Consider the following 23,213-nt stretch of genomic DNA (forward strand, 5'->3'; position numbering starts at 1 on the left):
ACAGTGCTAGGCATGAGGAGGTAGAGAAAGAGGAGGGTATAATATACGATTTCTAACTTTTAAAAGGCTATAATCTAACAAGGAAGACATGCATATAAAAAAGCAGGAAACTTGAAATGAGAAATATGCAAAACACTGAGAGACAATTTTTTTGTATTACACAAAGTATAGGCTTAGGAATCAGACTGATAGATTTCAATCCTACTTCTATCACAGAAAAAGATGTGTGATAGTAGGCAAGTTATATTTCCTCTTTGAACATGAGTTCCCCCATCTATAAAATGGAAACTATAGTTAACTTGAAGATTATCAGAGATAATATATGTAAAGCAACTAGCACGTGCAAACTCATAACTACCTACTATTGCTACTATTGCTGTAAAGCTGTGAACATGCAGTAGGTGCTCCTAACAATTGCCCAGAGAAGTAACCCATTTGAGACGGTACTAATGTACCTCCCTATACTAAGCAAAAGAGAACTTGTGTATTTGTCTGTAACAGGCAGTTTCTTTAAAAGCATCATATGAAAGACACCACAGAGCAACCACTGTCCAAAAATGTCTCTTCAAGTGGCTTGTCACAGTGTTTGAAATATTCCCATTATAGAGTCATTCTCCTGGAAATAAAGCTGTGTATCTTTAGAGATATTCTTTGAAAAATGAAAATATTTCAATGAAGAATAGCAAATTAGATCATTATTTTCTAATACTTTCACTGATTTAATTTACCATATAGTCATTGCCCTAGCAAAGCCTTGAGGAAATGGTCATAGAACAAGAAATTTTCATTCATAACTGAATGAATGGATAGGTAGATGATAGATAGATGATGATAGATACATGATAGATAGATGATAGATAGATAGATAGATAGATAGATAGATAGATAGATAGATAGATAGATAGATAGATAGATAGATGATAGACATGATAGATGATGATAGATAGATGATAGATAGATTAGATATAGATAGATGATAGATAGATAGATGATAGATAGATAGATAGATAGATAGATAGATAGATAGATAGATAGATAGATAGAGATAGGTGATAGATATAGATGATAGATAGATGTAGATAGATGATAGACAGACATGATAGATGATGATAGATAGATGGATAGATGATAGATAGATGATAGATAGATAGATGGATAGATAGATAGATAGATAGATAGATAGATAGATAGATAGATAGATAGATAGATAGATGATAGATAGATAGATAGATAGATAGATAGATAGATGATAGATAGATGATGATGATAGATAGATGATAGATAGATGATGATGATAGATAGATAGATGATAGATAGATAGATAGATAGATAGATAGATAGATAGATAGATAGATAGATAGATGATAGATAGATATAGATAGATGATTGATAGATAGATGATGATAGATAGATAGATGATAGATAGATGATAGATAGATAGATAGATAGATAGATAGATAGATAGATAGATAGATAGATAGATAGATAGATAGATGATAGATGATAGATAGATAGATAGACAGATGGATGATAGATGGATGATGGATGGATGGATGGATGGATGGATGGATGGATGGATGGATGGATGGATGGATGGATGGATGGATGGATGGATGATAGGTAAAAGACAGATGATAGAAGATAGATAGATTAGATGATAGATAGATGACAGATAGATAGATTATAGATGATAGGTAGATGATATAGATCAATCGATCGATCAATCGATCGATCTAGCATTTTTAGGGTACTTCACAACTTCTAAGAACCTTCATAAAGCCCGGCCGGGCTTGGCTCAGCGGTTAAGCGTCGACCTAGGATCCAGGCGATCAGGGTTCGATTCCCGGTCAGGGCACATGCCCGGGTTGTGGGCTGCAGCCGATCAATGACTCTCTCATCATTGATGTTTCTATCTCTCTCTCTCCCTCTCCCTTTCTCTCTGAAATCAATAAAGATATAGTGTAAAAAAAAAAAAAAAAAAAGAACCTTCATAAAATAACTCATTTAATGAAAGATTAGATCTAAACCCCCTAGGATAATTCCTGACTATAATTCTTGCTCAACAAATGTTTATTTCTTCTCTTCCTTATAATCTTAAAATACATTGGTTCCCTTTTTTTAAAGGAGGAAACTAAGTAGTAGAGAATAAATGCCTTGTCAAAGATCACAAATGTAGTTAAATAACAGAGCTGAAATTTATACCCAGGTCCTCAGACTATGAACTCTGTGCTCTCTGCACTTTTGCCTCTAGTTATAGAAAGGACTACTAACCCATCACTTGGAATATGAAAGTCTAAATAACATTCTCCATTGCTCTTCAAAGATATTTTTGGTATTTTAATTTCTGTTATACTTAATGAATGCATTGAGTGTTTATTGGTACTAATTAAAAAGCGGTTTATATGAATTTGGAATCCTACTCCCAGGTTTGCTACTCACCTTGGAAAATTCACTCTACCTTTCTGAACCGCAGTGTCCTCATGTCTAAAATGGAGGTGAAAATAATGATGATGATGATAATCTAACATTTTCCCCAAGTGTCACTGACAAAAAATTAGATAATAAATCTGACAAACTTTTGAAAAATGAGACTATAGTATTTTATAACTATGAACAATTGCTAAAATTATAATAATTATTATCAACCAGGTATCAATAATTGAACTATCTTAATTAACCCAGTTTTTCTAATCTCATGTCAACTAAAAGATTTTATAATGAATATTTCCAATATTGTATCTGTTTGAATGTTGCTTGTAGGGGACAATAGGTACTGCTATTAAAAAGAAGTTAATGCAAAGTACTGCCTGCCTATTCCAAGATGTGTGGTTTAAATTCATGCTAGAAAGTTGCACCTTTCTACTGATCTTCAACTAAAATGTGTTGCTAATCTCTAAAAATACTGTGTTGATAAGCCTTACACAGTGGGAATTTTTTTTTAAATTAACATTTAAAAGTTGGCAGTTTACTTACAGGTTCTCACAATAGGCACCCTCAAATACGGAACCATACAGTCTTTTACATTAAAGTATAATTTTAAAAGCATTCTGTTCTCTCATTAAAAAACTGTCAATGTGTTAGTATAAGCCTTTCGCTAAATATAGTACACAGTGCATGAAATTAACAAAAAAGGGCAATGAGTAAATTGAAATTATTTACTTAAGTATATTCAATATTTATTGTGAAATACAATTTTATCTCTATGCAAGTAATTCACACCATAATGGTCCAGATTCACGATGGGGGAAAAATCATATGTATTCAATTCATTACATTTATTATTTAAAAAAACACTGATACTCTTATTAAATTACCAAAAACTGAACTTACTGAGTGTTTCATAATATTGGATTTCACCTTATTCATGAATTGTAATATTGGACTAACTAGAGGAACTCTCTTGTCTGTCTGCATAGAGACAACATAATTGTTATTTTGATTTCTTATTATTATGCATCATGGATAATAAATTCTTTTAGAGGGAAAAAGGATAGATAATTTGCATTTTCATGAATCAACCAGCATTTGTATTTGCTGGTAACATTGGAATCTATCAATACATTCTGCAAATAAATTAAACAATTTGAAAATCATGCATTACATTTGCTTTCAGGATGATGAAGTCAACCCTTACATTATTGTATCCATGGCTGCATAACAAATCACAACAAAACTTTGTAGCTTGAAACAACAGCATTTTTATTATTTCTGTCAATTTTATGGGTTGGCCAATGATTCATCTGGGCTCACCCTTAATAAATATGTAAGTCTAGCATGCAAGAGAGAGGTCTGTACTGGAGACAGAAATCAGTGTGTAGGTGATATTTAAAGTCAAGTGATCAGATGAAATAACCAAAAGGAGTAACTGTAGACAGACAAGAGAAAAAAGTGCAAGACTGAGCCCTGAAACATTCCAGTATTTAGAAGGTAAAGAAATGAGGTGGAACCAATAAAAGTAAAAAAGTAGTGGACACTAAGAAGGAAAGAAAATTAGAGTTGGTATGCATCTTTGAAGCCAAAGAAAAAATATATCAAAGAGGAGGGAATGGGACCAGTCCAAATGGGTTAAATCCTGCTAATAGAACTATAAGAATATAGTTTTAGTTGCGATTTAACAACCTGGAGGTCATTCATGACCATAAGAAAAGCAATTTTGGAGGAGTCTGATTGAATGGGCTCCAGGGAGAAAGAAACTAGAGGCAGGCAACTTTTTCAATATTTTATTTTATTTTTTCTGTAAAAGGGAGCAGCAGAGGAAGTAGTAGCTGATAGGGTTGTGAGGCAAGCTGTATTTTTTTAAAGATAGGAGAAACAGCAACATATTTATATGGTGATGGAAATAACACAGTACAGGAAAAAAATAATGAAGATAGAGGGAGGAACTGCTGAAGTGGTATCTTTGCATATGTGAGAAGAAATGAGATCTAATGTGCAAGTGGAAAGGTTAAATTCTGATAAGAGCAGAAACAGTTTTTCCAGTAGAGAGAGTATGGAGCACAGATTTACTTAAATCTGTAAAGTGGTGGATATAGTGATGAAAACTGGCAGAACTGCTCTTCCAATTGCTCCTAATTTCTCTATATATTGATTGCATATTACCTATCAGCAACTGTGCAAGGCCATAGGAACACAATGTCAAAAAAGGCATGGTCCCAGCCTTAAAGAGATTTCTTCTTTGACAGCATAGATAGGGATGCCCATAGATTCAGATAGAAAAGACAGAAGGAGGATCAGGGTTGAGGAGATCACTAAGTTTGGGGTACACTGAATTTGTGGCACTCTCAGACAACTTCCTTCATAACTTTGAACAGAGCTGAATTTAGTTACAATCTCAAAAGGTCACTTAACAAATATAATATCATTACAACACCCCAAGTCCTTCTCTATTACTATTAAAATAATTTAAAATTATATACATATATATGTGTCATTCTTTCTATAGTCTGTCCACTGGGACTCAGAATTCAAGCAATGAATTGTTAAAGAATATCAATCATATACTTTACAAAGTGACACCCCCCCCCCCAGATATTTCAAGTAACCACTTGGCACCATACATAGTTACTACAATATTATTGACTATATTCCCCGTGCTAATACAAAATAATGTTGAATATAAACTATAATCTAAAAAATTTAAAGAATTTTTTAAAAGCTTAAATAAAAGAATGTCACTCATCTTATATAAGACAACTTACTATTTCTAAATACTTATAAATATTAGAAGAAAAAGCATGTTGAATATACTAGAAAAATGTCTTGTTCCTAAAATGGAAGAAGCTAATTTATGTTTATGACATCATAGTATACAAATAATTTGCACATTCGAGTTAGCAATCTATAGAAGATTGCTAGGATATGAAATCCTGTTGTATATTATGGTAATTTACCTCCACATTATTGCATTGTTACAGATTCTAAAGTTCTCACTAGCTTCTAAAAAAAACATGCAGTGATAATGTATGGTTTGTTCTCTGTTTGCTTTCAGATATAAAAATACTAAATAAAAATTAACATGAAAAAAATCTGAACCTAGTAGGCAGTTAGGCACTTGAAGAGAATCGATCAGTATAAACAGAAACAGTTATATGCTACCAATGGCACAGTGCTATTGAACATTACATTTTTATTGCAATAGGTTTTCAACTACACAGGAAGGATGCTAAAAATTCTTTCCTAACAGCATCCAATGGCACTCTTAGGAAACCAAAAATGTTTTGAATAACACAAGTGCTATAGATATGCAGTCTATCAAGACTCAGTAGAACTACTATATCAGAACTATGAACTTACAGGTCCGTAAACCAAAGTACAAAAGGAACGTTTCCATTTTTCCCAACTATTCCCTAACACCTAACTGCTCTAATGAGAACATTTATCGTCAAACCCAAATGATGTCATAATAAGTCAAAATGAACACCAGCTTCAAACCTCACATGTGATACAGAAAATTTTTGAGAAGAAATGGCTATAACCAGACAGAATGCAATGAACAACCAAGGCTTCAGCCTCATCCATCTCTAGTGGGTGATGCTGGGAAGTTATAATGAAATCCCTCTTCCAACATTTAAGAATAATAGAAAATTTGAAATTATATATACAATTGATCTCTCAAATTCATGTCTAACAAGTTGATTAGCTGTCTCCAATTATATCTTCCCCTCCCATGTTAACTATTTGGTTTCCCACTGGCTACTTCAATTCCATAAAAAATACTAGTTCGTTTCTAAACCAATAACTATCATTCAATATAAAACCTATTTTGTTCCAAATGCTTTACATATCTTACATTATTTAATCTTTACCATTTCCCTCCCTGCAAGGTAGGTGTAAGTTAACTTACATGAAGTCACACAACCAGTAAGTAAGTCATAAATACAGAATTTGAATTCATCTGCCTGACTCCAAAGCTCTTTCCCCTCTACTACTCACAACTATGTACCAGATTCTATTTCAAGTCCATCAGGGAACTAAAAAGAGAGGAAAGAAATAATTTATGGCATTAAAGAGTCTATTACATTCTAGATAAAAGTAGCTAAACTGCAAAGCAGAATATGATATGCTGTGAGAGAAGTTCAAATAAACTGGTTTAGGACGAGGAGACATCACACACACACATCTGATAGTAAACTTCAGGAAAGGTTGTGTGGATGAGATGACATTTGAAATAGGTCTTAAACAATAATTTTTTTTATCAAAAGGTGAAAATTTGGTGGTGGGAGTGGGGATTGAGGAAGGACGTAGAGTCAGAAGCCTTTCTAAGAGAATAAGAAAACCACCGCAAAAAGCATGTTTAAAATTCAGTGAATATTTCAGGTTGACTAAAGCACTGGGTAAGGACAGTGCAATGAAGAAAGGAAGACTAGAAAAAGAAGTTGGGTCCACACTAAGGGGTCTTAAATAGTATGTTGAAGAAATTTTATTTATTCATAATGCATAGGGCAGTTACTGAAAGCTTTTGAATAGGGAGTGATGTGATTCAAACTATGCTTCAGGAAAATGACTTGTACGAAGGTACTCTTTTTACATTAAAAAATAAATAAAAATAGTACATACAATATATTGAAAGTGTAGATACCTGAGGAAGGACGGTAAATTTGGAAATTACTGCAATAATTCTGGTAGCCTGAACTAAGACAAACATGGTAGAAATGGTTAGGGTAGAAGAGTAAGAAATCTAAATACTTTGTCAAAACACAGGGTTAGTAAAAAGCTAAGGTAAACAAGAATCCAAAGCTGTCTGATTCCAAAATACTTGTTCTTTCCCTTATACCATGCAGCCTCCACAGTGCTAAGCACAAAGGTACATGTTCAAAAATTATTTGTTGGCTTTTTGTGGTGGTTCTTGTTAAGTACTCAAATCTTGTACATATGCAATCATTGCATATAATTAATAGTCAATGTGTATTTCTTGAGTGAATGCTCAATGAGAAAACTGAAACTCTTAAAAAAATTAGAGCCTATAGACATAGACATTGAAGGAGTACATTCATTGTGCTGCTTATATATATGATCATTCTTCTGGCTTAATGCTAAAATAGTCACATAGAACAGTTATAACTACATTTGCTAAACTCTGATTATTTGGGTACAGTAGTATATCTAAGGTGGAATGGAAGGAAGAAATATCCATAGGAGTCCCTCTGAGCATGACTCCTTCCAGCACCTACACTCTGGGACAGTAAAGAGTGGGAGCCACAGGCTCTAAGCATTGACTTGTACATTTGGAGACAGACAACTGTGATGCTTCAATAATGACACACCAAATTTATCTACATGCACTGAAATAGAGGCATTCATCAACATTTTCCCCACCTAGGGAATACTGACATGAAGGTGCAAGGCTAGGATAAAAGAGTGCAAATTCATTCATAGGTATCTCCACATAATCCATGAACACTGACATTAGGGAGATGGGGAATGGGCTAGCTGGTTACTTTAGTAATATTGACTTTAGGAGAACTATTGAAGTGTCTGAGCATGGGAGAGTCATTAAGGTGTTTAAAATCTATCACTTTTGTTTTGTTAAACAAATCATCCTTTCCCTTTCTCATGCATTTCCTTGATAAATGTTAATTTTCTACACTTAGTCTCATTAATTTTCTATTCATTCATCCCACATTTACTGCAGAGCTACCATGTGCCAGATACTGTAACACACTACACTACAGAAAATAGAGTCTAAAAGATGTCCTTGTCTTCCAAAAGCTCAAAGTCTAATATAAGGGATCTACATATAAATAAATCATTACAGCGCAATGAGAGTAGATATATGAATCTCCCAGATGAAAGAATGGGAAAGAAGCCAGAGCTATAAGATTTAATGGACCAAAATTGCACCATCTGCAAGAATCTTTAACAATAGCTGTAGAAGTGTCAGGCTAAGTGAGAATCACAAAATTCTAGAATCTTCCAGCTCCAAGGGAATAATATAATTTATATTTATATATATGTAATATATATATACACGTATATATACATATATATATACATACATACATATATATATATATATATATATATATATATATATATATAAACACTATTTCCCAGTCACTGTGTCAGGCTCTGGGATACACAAACAAATCCTGGTCCCCACCCACCTCAAGAAACCCACAACCCAGTAGAAAAATTCATGATTACTCATTAGTAAGCAGAAGGCATTAAAAAGAATGTGAATATACAATAAATTTTGAAAATTTTATTAATATAGAATGCCACACCACTAGGATGGGATTTAAAAACAGTTCTTGCTTAAGACACACTTGTCCTGCTGTTAACTCTGGAATATTCTATCAGCACTATGTCTCTGCAAAGGTATAAGCAGCACATAACAAAACTCCCTACTTCCACCCCCTCCCCCTGCATTCTCAGACCACATTTCCTGATACCACCCTTTCCCCCAGGTAAAAATAACCACTCCCTCTTTGGTGACTCTATCTCATACCCTACCCATACTCCACTCACCTGTACTTGATTCATTAGTTTATTCATTTCCTTACTTAATCAAAAAGTAGTTTTGATCACCCATTGTGTAAAAGATGCTGGTGCTGGGGATATAAAGCACTCAACAATACAGAAACAATCCTGTTCTCACGAAGCTTACATTCTAGAAGGGAAGACATAATAATCAAACGGAAACATAAATATATACCAAGGCTGGTGCTAAGTGCTAAGAACAAAAATAAATTGGGGTAAGAGGAATAGGAGAGATAAAACGAGAGTACTGAAATAGTTGTGTATCCAGCAAAGTCCTCCTTGATTGGACATTTTAGCAGAAACCTGAATGAAGTAAGAGATGTACCATGTGAGTTTCTTGGTGGCAGAACATTCCAGGCAGAAGTACAAGGGCTTGAGGTGAGAGCTTTCACAGTGTATTTAAGAACTGTCAGGTGAGAGATGGTGGTGACTTGCACACTATTAGCCCCTGTAGCTTTTTGCTGCACTTATTTGAATCCCAATCAGACTATGGCCTCCTTAAGAGCAAGAATCCAATCCTAATTACCTTAGTCCCCACTGCCTAGAACAGAACCTGACGTGGTAAACACAATAAATACTTGAGTAATTAATTAACAAGTGAGGATTCAGTCCTTCTTCAGTCTCTTGTTTGATTCACTCCCTGATATTACTGATGAATATGAGCTACCTCTTTCACTGGGCTTTACGCTTTTCTGAAAGCCAGTACTGTGTCAGAGGTATCTTTACTTCTTCCTGTCCCACACCTACCCCTATATAATACAAGATCAACAGAAATAAAATCATTGAAGGTGTAGTGCTTTGGTAGCACCTAGAGTAGGGAAAATGGCTGAAATCTCAGGAGAACAAAATTCTTCATAATAACAAATAGTGTAGAAAATATTGAAAAGTAGCTATTTCTTAGGAAAGGCAAACACTTACCTAATTTCTATCACTACCATCCTTAACTCTCAGCTGTGCCACTTTACAGATACAACTAGAGTCACACTGTCACAATTAGAGTGTGCTTTCAGAATGCAGAGCTGGATCAGAAGTGAGTGATCCCTTGCCCAGCCAGGCATGGCTCAGAGGTTGAACATCGACCTAGGATCTAGGAGACAGCGGTTCAATTCCAGGTGAGGGCACGTGCCCAGGTTTCAGGCTCGATCCCCAGTCAGGAGCGTGCAGGAGGCAGCTGATCAATGACGACTCTCTCATCATTGACGTTTCTATCTCTCTCTCTCCCTCTTCCTTCCTCACTCTGAAATCAATAAAGACATATTTAGAGAGAGAGAGAGAGAGAGAAAGAGAGGGAGAGGGAGAGGGAGAGGGAGAGGGAGAGGGAGAGGGAGAGGGAGAGGGAGAGGGAGAGGGAGAGGGAGAGGGAGAGGGAGAGGGAGAGGGAGAGGGAGAGGGAGAGGGAGAGGGAGAGGGAGAGGGAGAGGGAGAGGGAGAGGGAGAGGGAGAGGGAGAGGGAGAGGGAGAGGGAGAGGGAGAGGGAGGGAGAGAGAATGATCCCAGCAAGGGCAAGCAGGAGGTTTGATGTACAGTGCCCAAAAAGCATAGGATGCTGAGGTATAATTTCAGCTGAAAGAGGTTCCAAAATGTCCAGGCTCTGGCAGTACTGCAAAACAAGCATATTTACCACTTAGTGGTCCAGGGAAATCTGTCTATTCACATCTTGATCCCAGCCAAAGCTGAGAAGTAAATTTTGGTATAGACATGATAAAATTAAGCCTCACAGCCCAGATTTCCATTCATAGGGCAAGGGTTCAAGGCAATACCCCAGGCTTAAAGAGGTGCTAATTCTAAGATACAAAACTAGGTGAGTCGTAAGACTATGCCACAGAAAAGGAGGTATCAAGAAAGAATCCAGTTCTGCAGACTATACCAATGCAGGAAATGCTACAACTTGTAGATTAATGACTTGCACGTGACATAACAAGGCTAGTTGGCAGCTACTCTGATACTACTCTGGTCAGCTGGCTCAGGGATGAGGTATACTGGAATAAAAGGCATAGACCATCCACCAGCAGTATATCTAACTGCTGTAAGTCAGGAAAAGGAAAGGTATGGGTAGCAACTGTCCAACAAAAATCACAGATGTGTTAAGTTGGAAGAACCATAGCAGACCTGCAAGCCCAACTATTTTAGAAATGTCTAACATTCCCCACTATCCACAGTCCCTTATTAGAGAGTCTGCCCTACCCACTGTGCTGAAAAAGCAGCTCTATTAACCAATGACCATCCTCGTTGTCCACAACGGACAGGATCCAAGATGAGCCAGTAAATATCATCCAATAACCCAGGATCCACAAATCTCAGGAAGATGAAAACACACAAACAAAAAAATACATACCCTTCTGATAATCGGAACTGATATATAATACTGAGTTCACTAGATTATGTTGAACAGGCCAAAATCAACACTATGGCAACTGAAAGCCACAGCAAGCTGGAAACACAGGGAAAACAGGTGACAACATACAAGCCCAAGCATAGATGGAAAGAGGAAGAGGCTGCATGACAAGTTTCTAGTTTCCTTTATGCCCTACATGCATGGGTTAAAAATGTTTGTTTATTAGTGACTGAGAATTATTGGATAAAATTTCCCTTGAAAAATAGTCTTGCTCTCTAGAATTTTAGGGATCTTTAATAACAGGTAATTCTCATTTGTTATGCATTATTTATAGTCCTGTGTTAAATGTTTATATTTAATTATAATTATTCTATTCCTAAACACTATTAAGTTATACTTTAAATATCATCCAGTATCCCAGGATCCACAAATCTCAGGAAGATGAAAACACACAAACAAAAAAATATATACCCTTCCCTTCAGCAACAGGCATCCAAATTTTACTTATAAAATTGCTTCCTATATTTTACTCTGTTTAGATGTATAAAAGGTTAACATCTAATTCCATTTACAATGCTGATCCAGCAAGAAAGAAATTAATTTGGCATTAGAGTAGTAACATCAATTTCCCATGTATCTGAAGTAATGCATTTACTGGAAAGAGATTAATATCAATTCCATAAATCATTCACATGCTTTTTCCGGAGTTTGAGACATCTGAGTAATGTCATATATGTGAGCTGGTATCACTTTGTGCATACTCCATTCATTAATCTATGCCTGGGGTTGCAGAATAGTTGTCAGGAGAAAATATAAAACTTGGAAAAGAATCAGTCTTCCTGTTCTTAATTTTTTGTGACTTGTTTTATGTAAGGTGAGCCAAATGATGCCAGAAATGTGATGATATTAATCAATACTGGCAGCCAGCATTTTCAGAAAAAAAATTAAACATTTGGTCAATTATCTTCCTAGTGATAACAACTACTTAATACCCATGTGATAAGACAACATGTAAATGTCAATGTAAAAATTCCATTAAGGATCCTCAATAAAATGCTGACTAAAAGAAGAAATGAGTCTGAACCTCTCCTGTAAATAGCAGCACTTCATTGTTACTGTTGATTTTCATAATCACACAATCTAAGAGTTGTCTGTGCCTGTATTAGTCAGGGTTCTCCAGAGAAACAGAACCAATAGAGTGTGTATGTGTTGTGTGTGTATAGAAAGAAATTTATTATAAGCAATTGGCTCACATTATTATGGAGGCTGACAAGTCTCAAGATCTTCAGTTGGCAAACTGGAGACCCAGGAGAGCCAATGGTGTAGTTCCAGTCCAAATGCAGGCAGGCTCAAACCCCAGGAACCAATGTTTCAATTCAGTTGAAGGTAGGAAAAAATTGATGTCCCAGTTTAAGGCACTCAACTCAGGCAGGAAAAGTTCCCCCTTACTTAAGGGAGGCTCAGCCTTTTTGTTCTGTTCAGGCTTTCAACTGATTAGAGGAGGGCCACCCACTTTAGGGAGGGCAACCTGCTTTACTCAGTCTACCAATTCAGACATTAATCTCACTGAGAAACATCTTCATAGACAAGCCCAGACTAATGTTTTACCAAGTGTCTGGGCATTCCATGGACCAGTTAAACTGACACATAAAATTAACTACCTCAGACCTTAGAGATCATCTACCAACCCCAAAAACACAGCCCCAAATTCCTTCATGATACAGAATGAGGAAAACAAGACCCAGACATATGAGCTCAGAGGTCCTTATGCCCAGTAAATATTAGTTGTTTTCGACCAGTTGAAAATTATTACACTAAACCAGCAATTTTCAACCAGTGTGCTGCAAGAGGAACACTGGTGTGCCACAATAATTTTTAAAACATGCAATACCTGATTATTTGGTCAGGGGCACTGACCTCTTTTCTCTTAGATTGTCAAATTTAAAAAAAAAAAAAAAAATGACAACAGCCAACACAACAATAGCCATCCAGTATGAATGTATCAAAATTATACATATTTTTCTTTGTCAGATAAGCAAAAAATATATTTTCTGGTATGCTGCAGAATTTTAGTAATTAGTTTATATGTGCCATGAGATGAAAAAAGGTTGAAAATCACTGCCCTAAACTTAAATCTTCCATTCCAAGTCATCTGCAGTTAACAAACTGCAGAGAAAAGTAAGTATGTGATCTAGTAGAAAGAACCGAGGCCTCTGAGTCAGACAAAGATCAAATCCTAGCTCTGTCATTTACTAACCATTACTTAAATTCTGACCCTCAGTTTTCCACCAGAAATATAGGAAAAATAGTGTCTATTTCATGGAATTCTTAGGAAAATTAGAAGGTATAGAATGTTTCTTATGTAGTGCTTCACATTTAATAGAGTAACAATATTTCCTTAACCATCCTTATTCTGTTCACTTTCAGAACACATGGAGAATTGTACTTTTTTCCCTCTTGAAAATAAACATGGCCATATTACATTTTGCCCAATACAATGTGAGTGAAAATTATTTGTAATAATTTTGAGGAGTTTCTAAGTTACTTTAAAATAACTTGGCTTTCTTGACTTTAAAATTTACTGAGAAATTTCTCTCCTGCCACAAATTTACAAACCAAAAGTCCTTATACAGAGACCGTTTTTCGTATCTTCTCTCATTGGTGTGTAATAGCAGTATTGCCAACTAGGTAGGACAGGCTTCATTATTCCATTTTAGTGATTAGATCACACAGTCAGAGAAGTTGTTGAGTTGCCCAAGACCATATACCTAAGTGCCAGGTCTTCTGATTCCTAGGCAATACCAATCTGTGAATGGGGGGGGGGGGGGGGAATACCACATTGACAAGAAATAGTTTTACAAGATAATTTATTGAGATGTTGATTTGTTTTGGTGTTTTATATATATCCCACATTCTATTTTCCCCACACTGAATACAGCCCCCCCCCCCAGTAGACACACACACACACACACATACACACACACCCCACTCTTCTCCAGGCCTTTCAAATTTTCTTGCCTCAGAGGAAGTTTGTGAGGCTCAAACACTTCTCTTCCTGACCTTAGCCAGGATTAAGTTAGTAGAAAGAAAAGACTTCCATTGGAAACAAGAAAAACAGAAGGAAAGAAATAATCCCGCACACTAGGAAAGTGATAGAAGGCAAGGCTCCCAAGAGTGGTAAAAGAAAGAGGTGCTCGCTAGCAGCCTTCAGAAGGGAATGGCTATGCAGGGCACCTAGGGAAAAGAGCTGTGGGCACTAGGGCTATGGATCTAGGCAAAGGTCCGCATAAAGACCCCCATTCCCTGCTTGCAGTGAGGCATTCCACTTTCAAAGAGCTGCATGGGCTTGGATGATGAGGGTGTCATGGTGCCCAGACATTTCAAAATCAGTAGATCTTATCTCACTAAGTCTTAGAGTCCTATGTAACTTTAAGAGAAAGAGCATTAATGAAGATGGGAAATTGAATTTTCCAAAATCCCAATGAGATGGAGACCCAGAGTCTTGAGTTTGATTTAAATAAACTAAAATAATTTGACATCTCTTGCTGAGTGCATGAAGTAGGATCCACACACACGACATACAAACAGGCCAAAATCCTTCTGAAAATATACACTTAATTCCTAATTTTAAGTCTGTTTCCTGACTATTCCTAAAGGATTGAGTTCTCCAAATTCACAAATGTCACCCTTTCTCCATCAACTGCTAGAAAATCAATTTATCTGCCTACATCAATGAGGAGCAAAATGCACTAAGAATACATGCAATCAGCCTTCCCAGGTCAGATATTCAAATTCTTCCTGGGGAGTAAGTTAAAGCTCCCCAAAGTGGTAATAGTTACATTCTCACCTACTTATAAGCTAATATAAGACATCAGACTAGTGATTTGCTTGTACTCCAGCTTGGCAATGTTCAGGTTGTCACAAATAAGCCAGCAAGTAAAAGGATCAACACTGAATAACTAAGAGTGAACTAAGGTGTATGAGCACAGGCTTTGAGGTTAGGTACGTAGGCCTTGGCTGAACTCCAGATTCTGCCACTTACCTGTTGTGTGCAGTTAAGCAAGTCTCATAACTTCTCTGAACCTAAATTTACTCAATTTCCTTTTCCAAAAATAGAAACAAAATGCTTGCCCTAGTTTTTGTCCAGAATTTATAAGAGGTCATAATAGATGTGAAAACACTTTGCAAACCATAAAATGATATATAAATATTAGGAATTGTTACAGTTTTTATTCCATGACAACATGAAAAGGAGGAAGAGGGAGTTGGGGAAGAGAAGTAAAAGGAGAAAAAGAAGAATTAATGTTGTTGACATTTATGGAGTGTCTTCCATGTCTTGGGCATTTGACACATAACCTTAAGTGATCTTCATAACCATTCTATGAGATAGTTTATTATTCTACATATTTTAAAATGAGAAAAATGAATTTCAGAAAGGCTAAGTGTAATAGTTAACTTTAAGTATCAACTTTTTGGGGTCATGGTGCTTAGATATGTGATCAAACATTATTCTGGATATTTCTGTGAGGGTGTTTAGGGATGAGATTAACATTTTAAAAGAGCATTTTGAGAAAAGCAGATTGTCCTCCATAATGTGGGTGGGCCTCACCCTACCAACTGAAAGGCTAAGTAGAACAAAAAACTGATCTACCCCGAGCAAAAAGAAATTTTGCCAAGAGACAATCGTCTGACTTAAACTGCAACATCACCTCTTCCCTGGGTCTCCAGCCTGCCAGCCCACCCTGCAGATTTTGGACTTACTACAGCCTCCACAATTTTATGACTCAATTCCTTAAAATCTCTTTGTATATCTCTTTGTTTAAATTGATATGTGAAAAGGCCATTTCTTTCTTATGTTGACACACTCTTCAGGAATAATTTTGAATATTGATAAAAGATAAAAATTGTCTGAAATTGAAGTTTACTGTACAGGAAAGTGTTTAAAAAAAAAACACATAAGACATATTGGGAAGGAATTAACCAGTACATATGGGTATGAGCATTTCCTTCTAAATGTTGCAAGGAAATCTGCCCTATGAGATATTTCTTCCAACATGCTGCCAAACAAATATGTTCTACTATATTTAAGAGACACTTCAAATACAAATGTGCTGTGACTGATGTGTAAATCATGAATAGAATGACAAATTAAAAATTAAGATGAAGGCACTGGGTCAGGTAATCCATTTGCCCTCAGCTCCTTAGGCTACTGAATATAAGTCCGAGTCTATGATAAAGCAAGGAACCATACCAGTTTTCCATTATCTCATCTTCTATAATAACGCTAACCCTGTATAGACAATAAAGACAGAGATAGTGGAATAGAAGACTTTAGAAAATCTCATTCATCCAAGAAAGAATGAGGATTTTCATTTCAGTAGAAACTTAGCAACTACTTTAGTATCCAGCCTTTTATTTTTAAGCAATTAAATTTATTCACTCATTCACGGATGTTTTAAGTACCTATTAAAAGCTAGCCATTGTAAAAAAAGGAAAGAAATTAAGGCTCCTGCCCACAAGAGACCTATGCTTGCAAATAACAATAGAAATCTATATTCCATAACAGAAATATCAATAAGGTTGTAATGGGAAATTAGAAGAGTGAAAAGCCATATACAGCTGGAAGATCATAGAAGTAACTTCATGGAAAAGTAACTTTGGGTGCAGGCCTTGAGGATGGATCTGATTTTAATAAAAATGTGGAAAAGAACTCTCAAACAAAGAGAATGTAGTGATCAAATTCAGTATAATAAGGATTTGGCACTGGGCAGTAGGAAGAAAATGAAAATGCATACATGAAGAGTAGCATACAGGTAGAGCATGCATTCTCAACAGGACAAAGAAATTTTAGATATTACAATGATTTGTGGCCCTTTGAAGGGCTACAGTCCATAAAGAGATATGCAGCATACTGGTAGCATTAAAATTTTGTGCAGTTTGGGGAAATTAGAAAAATAAAAAGTCTAAAAGGGTCCTTAGCAGAGTGATTATGAAAAAGAGGTTAAGAAAAACTGACTTAGAGTAACAGGACTGAATGAGTGATTGGGTAGAGACGTAAAGAAAGAAAAGCTTAAGATGACTCTGGATGGCAAAGAAACTTGGAACTTTTGAAATTTTAAAAAAAAAGTTAAAGGGGCTTTTCTTTTCTGAAGTTAAAATACCAGTAGAATATCTAGCTAGAGACACAATCAGGTAGATTAAGATATGGGATTGGTGCCCTGAAGAGAGTTTAAGACTGATGATCCTTTGCAAGGCAGTGCTTATTCAAAATTTGGTCCACAGATTAATGCTGACCTACAAACTGTTTATTACAGATCTACTATAAATCAGGTACAGCAAGGTACTTTAATAACCATATGGATTTCAAACTCACAATTGGCGTATTTATTTAGTTGAACAGGGTATAAACAAGTTTGGATGCTGAGAAATTCATGTGGTGGAGTGCATATGGCATGACATGAGCTTTATATAAGTCATGCACAGGAAATTAAAAAACAAAAGCATGACACTGGAAATTAAAAAATAAAAAACAGCTCTTGAGCACACATAATTCTTGAGAAGCACTGTACCAGTATATTGATTATGTGCCAATAATCATATAAAGTTTATGACTAATAAAAGTGCATTCCAAAGTTTCTAAGAGGGCAAGGACACTAGTAAGGTGGCTAACAAAGAGTACTCAAGAAATCAAGAATTCTAATTATTAGGCAAATGTTTACTAGAGGCACATAAGTGCATTTTTACTGGAAGAGAATTCATAATTTTCATTAGATTCTCAAAATGCCTGTGACCCAGGAAAGGCTAATAACCACTGCAGTACAAATTACTTACCACTATTATCTCTATACCCACAGTACCTGCCAAAGACTTCATTCATCCTTTTGACAGCTATTGAAAGCCTACCATATGTCAGGCTCTGGTGACAGAGCAAATAGATAAAGTGACGGTTTTTATTGTAGGGGAGGCAGATTTAAAAAAAAAAAGCAAATGAACAGGTAGAGAATAAAAACAGGATGATATGATAGAATGACTGGGTGGCTACCTTAGACTGACTAATCAGAGAAGGCCTCTGTGAGGAGGCAATATGTAAGCTGAGATCTGAATGCCAAACGAAAAGATGGTGGTAGAGGAGGGAGGTGGGGAAGGGGGGTCAGATTCCAAGAAGAAGAAATGGCTGGATCAAACTACCTAAAGCAGAAACAAATTTGCCTGCTCTATGAACTGACAGAAAGTCACTGGCTAAAGCATTATTGGGAAGAGTGAGAATGGCATAAGATGACGTCAGAAAAGTGGTCAAGGGCCAAATCATCGTAGTCAGAGTAAGAAATCAGGATTTTATTCTAACTCTGATGGGAAGACAATTAAATGTTTTAAATAGAACTGAAACAGAATCTGATTTGAGTTGTAAAAGCATCACTCTAGACGCTGTGGTAAGAATGGATATGGGGGAAAGGGAGCATGAGGGAAAGGAAGCAAGAAAATTAGTTCCCAATGACAGATGGCAGTTTGAATGAGGAAGGCAGATAGAAAAAAAATTAATGGATTCAGGATATTTAATGATCATAATAATAATTCTCAATGGATGGATGGTGAATTATTAGATGTGACAAGATTTATAAAGATTGAAGATGGGTGAACTGAATCTTAGAGAATGTCTTAGGGTCATGTGTAGATGAAAACAAGACAGGTCAGTCAGAAATGGGGGTGGAGAATGAGGATGGTATAGTCAATGCTGCCAGGGGAAGTGTTTCAAAAAGTAATGGTGATTATTAGAAATGGCATATGCTGCAGAGGAATCAAGAGCTAAGACAAGACCACTGAATTACATGATTAAGTCTCTGGTAACCTTTCGGAGAATTCTTTCTGGAGTAGTGAGGATACAGACCAGACTGTAAGGATAAAGAGGTAATAAGTATATAGGGACATTTCTATTTTTACAGGAAATATTTCTAAAATCATTGTGTACATAATTTAATCTTATATTGATGATGAAGAACATATAATCTTATATTGATGATAAAGTACTGATATCTCAAAGGTTATAGATTTAAATTTTGTTTACTTTTATATTTTCTGCCTCCTCCCCTCCGTCAGCTATGTCAACTTTGATTTCTCACCAAAGAGCATTCCTATATCCTCGGGCTCCACCCTGTCCACAAATTTCCTGAGCTGAAAACCCATACTACCAAGATAGTTAGAACTATGTCTAAAATTAGAAGAAATGAATTCTAAGTATCTCCTCTAAGGAGTAAGGTGAATGAACGTTGGTGCATGTATTTTGTAGCAACTACTTTGGTGAGTCAAAAGTCTCCCCCACTCATCCAAGTTCTCAGTAATACTCTCAAAAAATAAGTTTGCTGGATAAGTGTTTGTTTTCCATAAATCAATATAGCCATTTTGCATCGTATCAATTTTGCATCCTATCATTTGAGGTCAATAGTTATAAAAATACAATAAATGTACATATAATTAATTCCATCAGGTACAGTTCTACTCATTCTCACACCAATTCTTTCAACAAATATTTATTCACCACCTATCATATGTCAGGCATTGTGCTGGGTAACAGGGAATAAAAGAACGAAAAATTCTACCTTTGTAGAGTTTATATTTTAGTGGAGGAGACAGACAATAAGTTAAAACATAAATAAGTAAAATTTATATTATATTAGTGGTAAGTGCTAAGGAGAAAATATAAAGCATATAAGGGATTAGGAAATGTCAGGGGAAAAGTTGAAATTTTATACAGGCTAGCTAAGACAGGCCTCACTGAGAAGATAACATTTGAATAAATAACTGAAGTAAGGGAGAAAGCCATGCATCTGGAAGAACATTCCCAGATGAGTCATATCTGACTGGAAGGACAACGCTTCAGTTCTGTGTTGTAAGTTGAATTATTTCCCCAAAAAACTTTATATGTTGAAGTTCTAACTCCCCAGTACCTCAGAATGTGACTTTACTATGAGATAGGGTCTCTACAGAGGTAATCAAGTTAAAATGGGGTCATTAGAGTGGGCCCTAATCCAATATGACTGGTGTCATAAAAAAAAGGGAGGAGTGAGTATATAAAGACAGACATGCACACAGAGAGAATGCCATTTGGAAATGAAGGAGGGATCAAGGTGATGCTTCTACAAACTAAGGAACAACAAAGATCGCTAGCAAACCACCAGAGACTAGAGAAGGGGCATGGAACAGATTCTTCGTCAAAACCTTTAGAATAAACCAACCCTGGCAACACCTTGATCTTAGAACCAGGAGATAATAGATTTTTGTTGTTTAAGCCACTCAGTTTGTGGCTTTTTGTTATGATAGCCCTAGCAAATTAAAACAACATGGGATAAACAAAGCAAAATTTGGGGTAAACAAGTATTCAACTGTTGGTATAAACAAACAATGTTCTTAGGATTCAGAGAACCGGCATATCCTTTCAAATACAAACACACAAGTGCGCGCGCGCATGCACATTATTCAAAAACAAAAATAATTATTTTTAAAATAAAAGTATGTTACTTTTCTCACTAATATTTTCAACATATTCTGAATACCTACTGTTTGCCATTCATAGTAGAGGATGAGGCTCAGGGCATAAAGAAGTTAACAAGACCCAATCCCTACCGAATGGGAATTCACAATCAGGTCCTGAGCTCCCCTTTCAGAATACCCATGGCATTTGTTTATTACGATGCAATATTACTTTTGCTGTTTTGTTTGTGTTCAATTGAATCTGTTCTCTCATCATTTCTTTATAGGAAAGCCTCCTGTCCCACAAAGATTAAATTCTGTGAGAATGTCATACAGAACCAGATACATAATAAACTTTCAGTAATTGATTTATCATATGGTCAAATTATATCAGTTTTATCCCAAACAAATAATATCTAGGTAAGTACTTTATAAAATATAAGGCGCTATACAAATGTTCACCAGTATTACCATCATACTTCTAATAATTTATAGCAACAAAAACACTGCATCTCAATTTTAAGTATTTCCAAGTTAATGCCCTCAAAATTGATTTTTCCCTGATAACTTGTTTCATTCTGATGAAATATTAAATGGGTTGAATCACACTGAATGTTTAAGTGGAAATGGATTCTAAAAAACCTTCACCAGACAAGCTCAAAAGCAAAGGCCTTTAATATACTCACCACTTTCAAAGCAAGCATCAAAGATAAGATGTCCTTTCTTGGGCTGTCCACAGTATCCAGCTGGAAGCACCATATGTTTGTTCACATTCCCTCCGATGGCATCATCCTTTCCCAAATCACTGCCTATTTAAAAAAAAAAAAAAAATTGGTCCATGTTAAACAGAAGTCAAAATTTAGTAATAGAAGTCTAGTTAGATTTTTATCATTAATTTTCCCTTCCCCTGTTCTTTTGTGCTAATCCCAGCAGCAAGAAATTAACTATATATTGTAATGAGTACAAAGAGAATGCATTTTGAAATCAGAAAGATACAGGCTCAAATCTCATCTATACTACATACCAATTCTCTGTGATGCAAAGCAATCAACTTATTTTCTTTAAGCCTCAGTTTCTCTCATCCATAAAAAAAGGCATAGTAAAACCCATGTTTCAACATTTTGCTGAGAATTATATGAAAAATATCTAGTATGACTACTGAAATCCAAAAAATGTTCATTAAATTGCATCAATTATTTAATAATAATAATATATTTAATTTGTCGCAAATATACAGTTAATTATTTGGGGGGGGGAAGCAATAGTTCTATAACTAGCATTATAACTACCTAATGTTTCACCACCAGAAATAATTTGAGAACCACTGAATTAGCACAGAAGTTATATTTCCTACCAGGAACTTTAATTTTTAAAAGATTTATAAGTTTCATTTCCACATAGGATATAGGAAGCTGGAAAGATCTTTGCTCCCACCTTAACAAGAAATATCTCAATAAAGAACAAAATCATAACTTCTAAAAATCTATCAGAAAACTTGAGATGGTAGGGCAACCAATAATCTGATATCCAAAGAAAGTCAGGCCCCATCAAAAAAAGATGGGAAGCAAGCACCAACTCCTCTATGGCAGAGCATAGAAGGAAGAAATGCTGGGTGTCACACAAGTGAGTAAAAGTAATTAAGCCAAACTTCAAAAAAATTATTAAAGGTCAAATGTAGAGGAAACATGAGAGTATGGAACCCCTGAGAGTCATAGGCACAAAAGGGAATTCACACCCACTGGCAGACTCTGTACAGGCCTCCATCAGGTGTTCAGAAGAAAGATTAGGGGCAGTGCAGAAGACTAGAAAATGCCTTTCTTTGTGATGCAGTTTCATGGCATAAAAACAGTTTTAAACATAAAAATTACCATATGATCCATTAATTCCACTCCTCAGTATATATCCAAAAGAACTGAAATTAGGGACTCAGATATTTGCACACCAATGTTCACAGCAGCATTATTCTCAATAGCCAAAAGGTGGAAACAACCCAGATTTCCATCAACAGATGGATTTCTTCTAATATGGTAGAAACATATAATGGAATATTATTCAGCCATAAAAGGAAATGAAATTTTAACATTATCCATGCTACAACATGGATAAACCTTGAAAACATGCTAAGTGAAGTAAACCACACACAAAAGAACAGGTATTATATTATTCCAATTATATGAGATACCTAAAATAGGCAAAATTATAGAGAAATAAAGTAAAATAGAGGTTACCAGGGGCTAGAGAAAGGAGAGAATGAAAACTTACTGTTTAATGGGAACAGTTTCAATTTGGAATGATGAAAGGGTTTCGGAGAGGAACAGTGGTGGTGGTTGCACAGCATTGTGAATGTACTTACTGCCAGTGAACTGTACTCATAAAAATGGTTAAAATGATACCTTTTGTGTTATGTATATTTGATCATAACCAAAAAAAAATC

General features: G+C 35.6%; 1 protein-coding gene across 2 annotated transcripts in view; it reads right to left on the reverse strand.

Moving 5' to 3' along the window:
* Positions 1–23,213, reverse strand: part of AGBL4 (AGBL carboxypeptidase 4) — a 771,449-nt gene that overhangs the window by 705,038 nt on the left and 43,198 nt on the right. For both annotated transcript variants that reach the window (XM_081143911.1, XM_081143910.1), the window contains exon 2: positions 21,466–21,588. In XM_081143911.1, the coding sequence (XP_081000037.1) occupies positions 21,466–21,588 (123 nt within the window). The remainder of the gene's footprint in view (positions 1–21,465; positions 21,589–23,213) is intronic.

Source organism: Miniopterus schreibersii (assembly GCF_964146895.1).
Source record: "Miniopterus schreibersii genome assembly, chromosome: 8".
NCBI classification, from domain to species: Eukaryota; Metazoa; Chordata; class Mammalia; order Chiroptera; family Miniopteridae; genus Miniopterus; species Miniopterus schreibersii.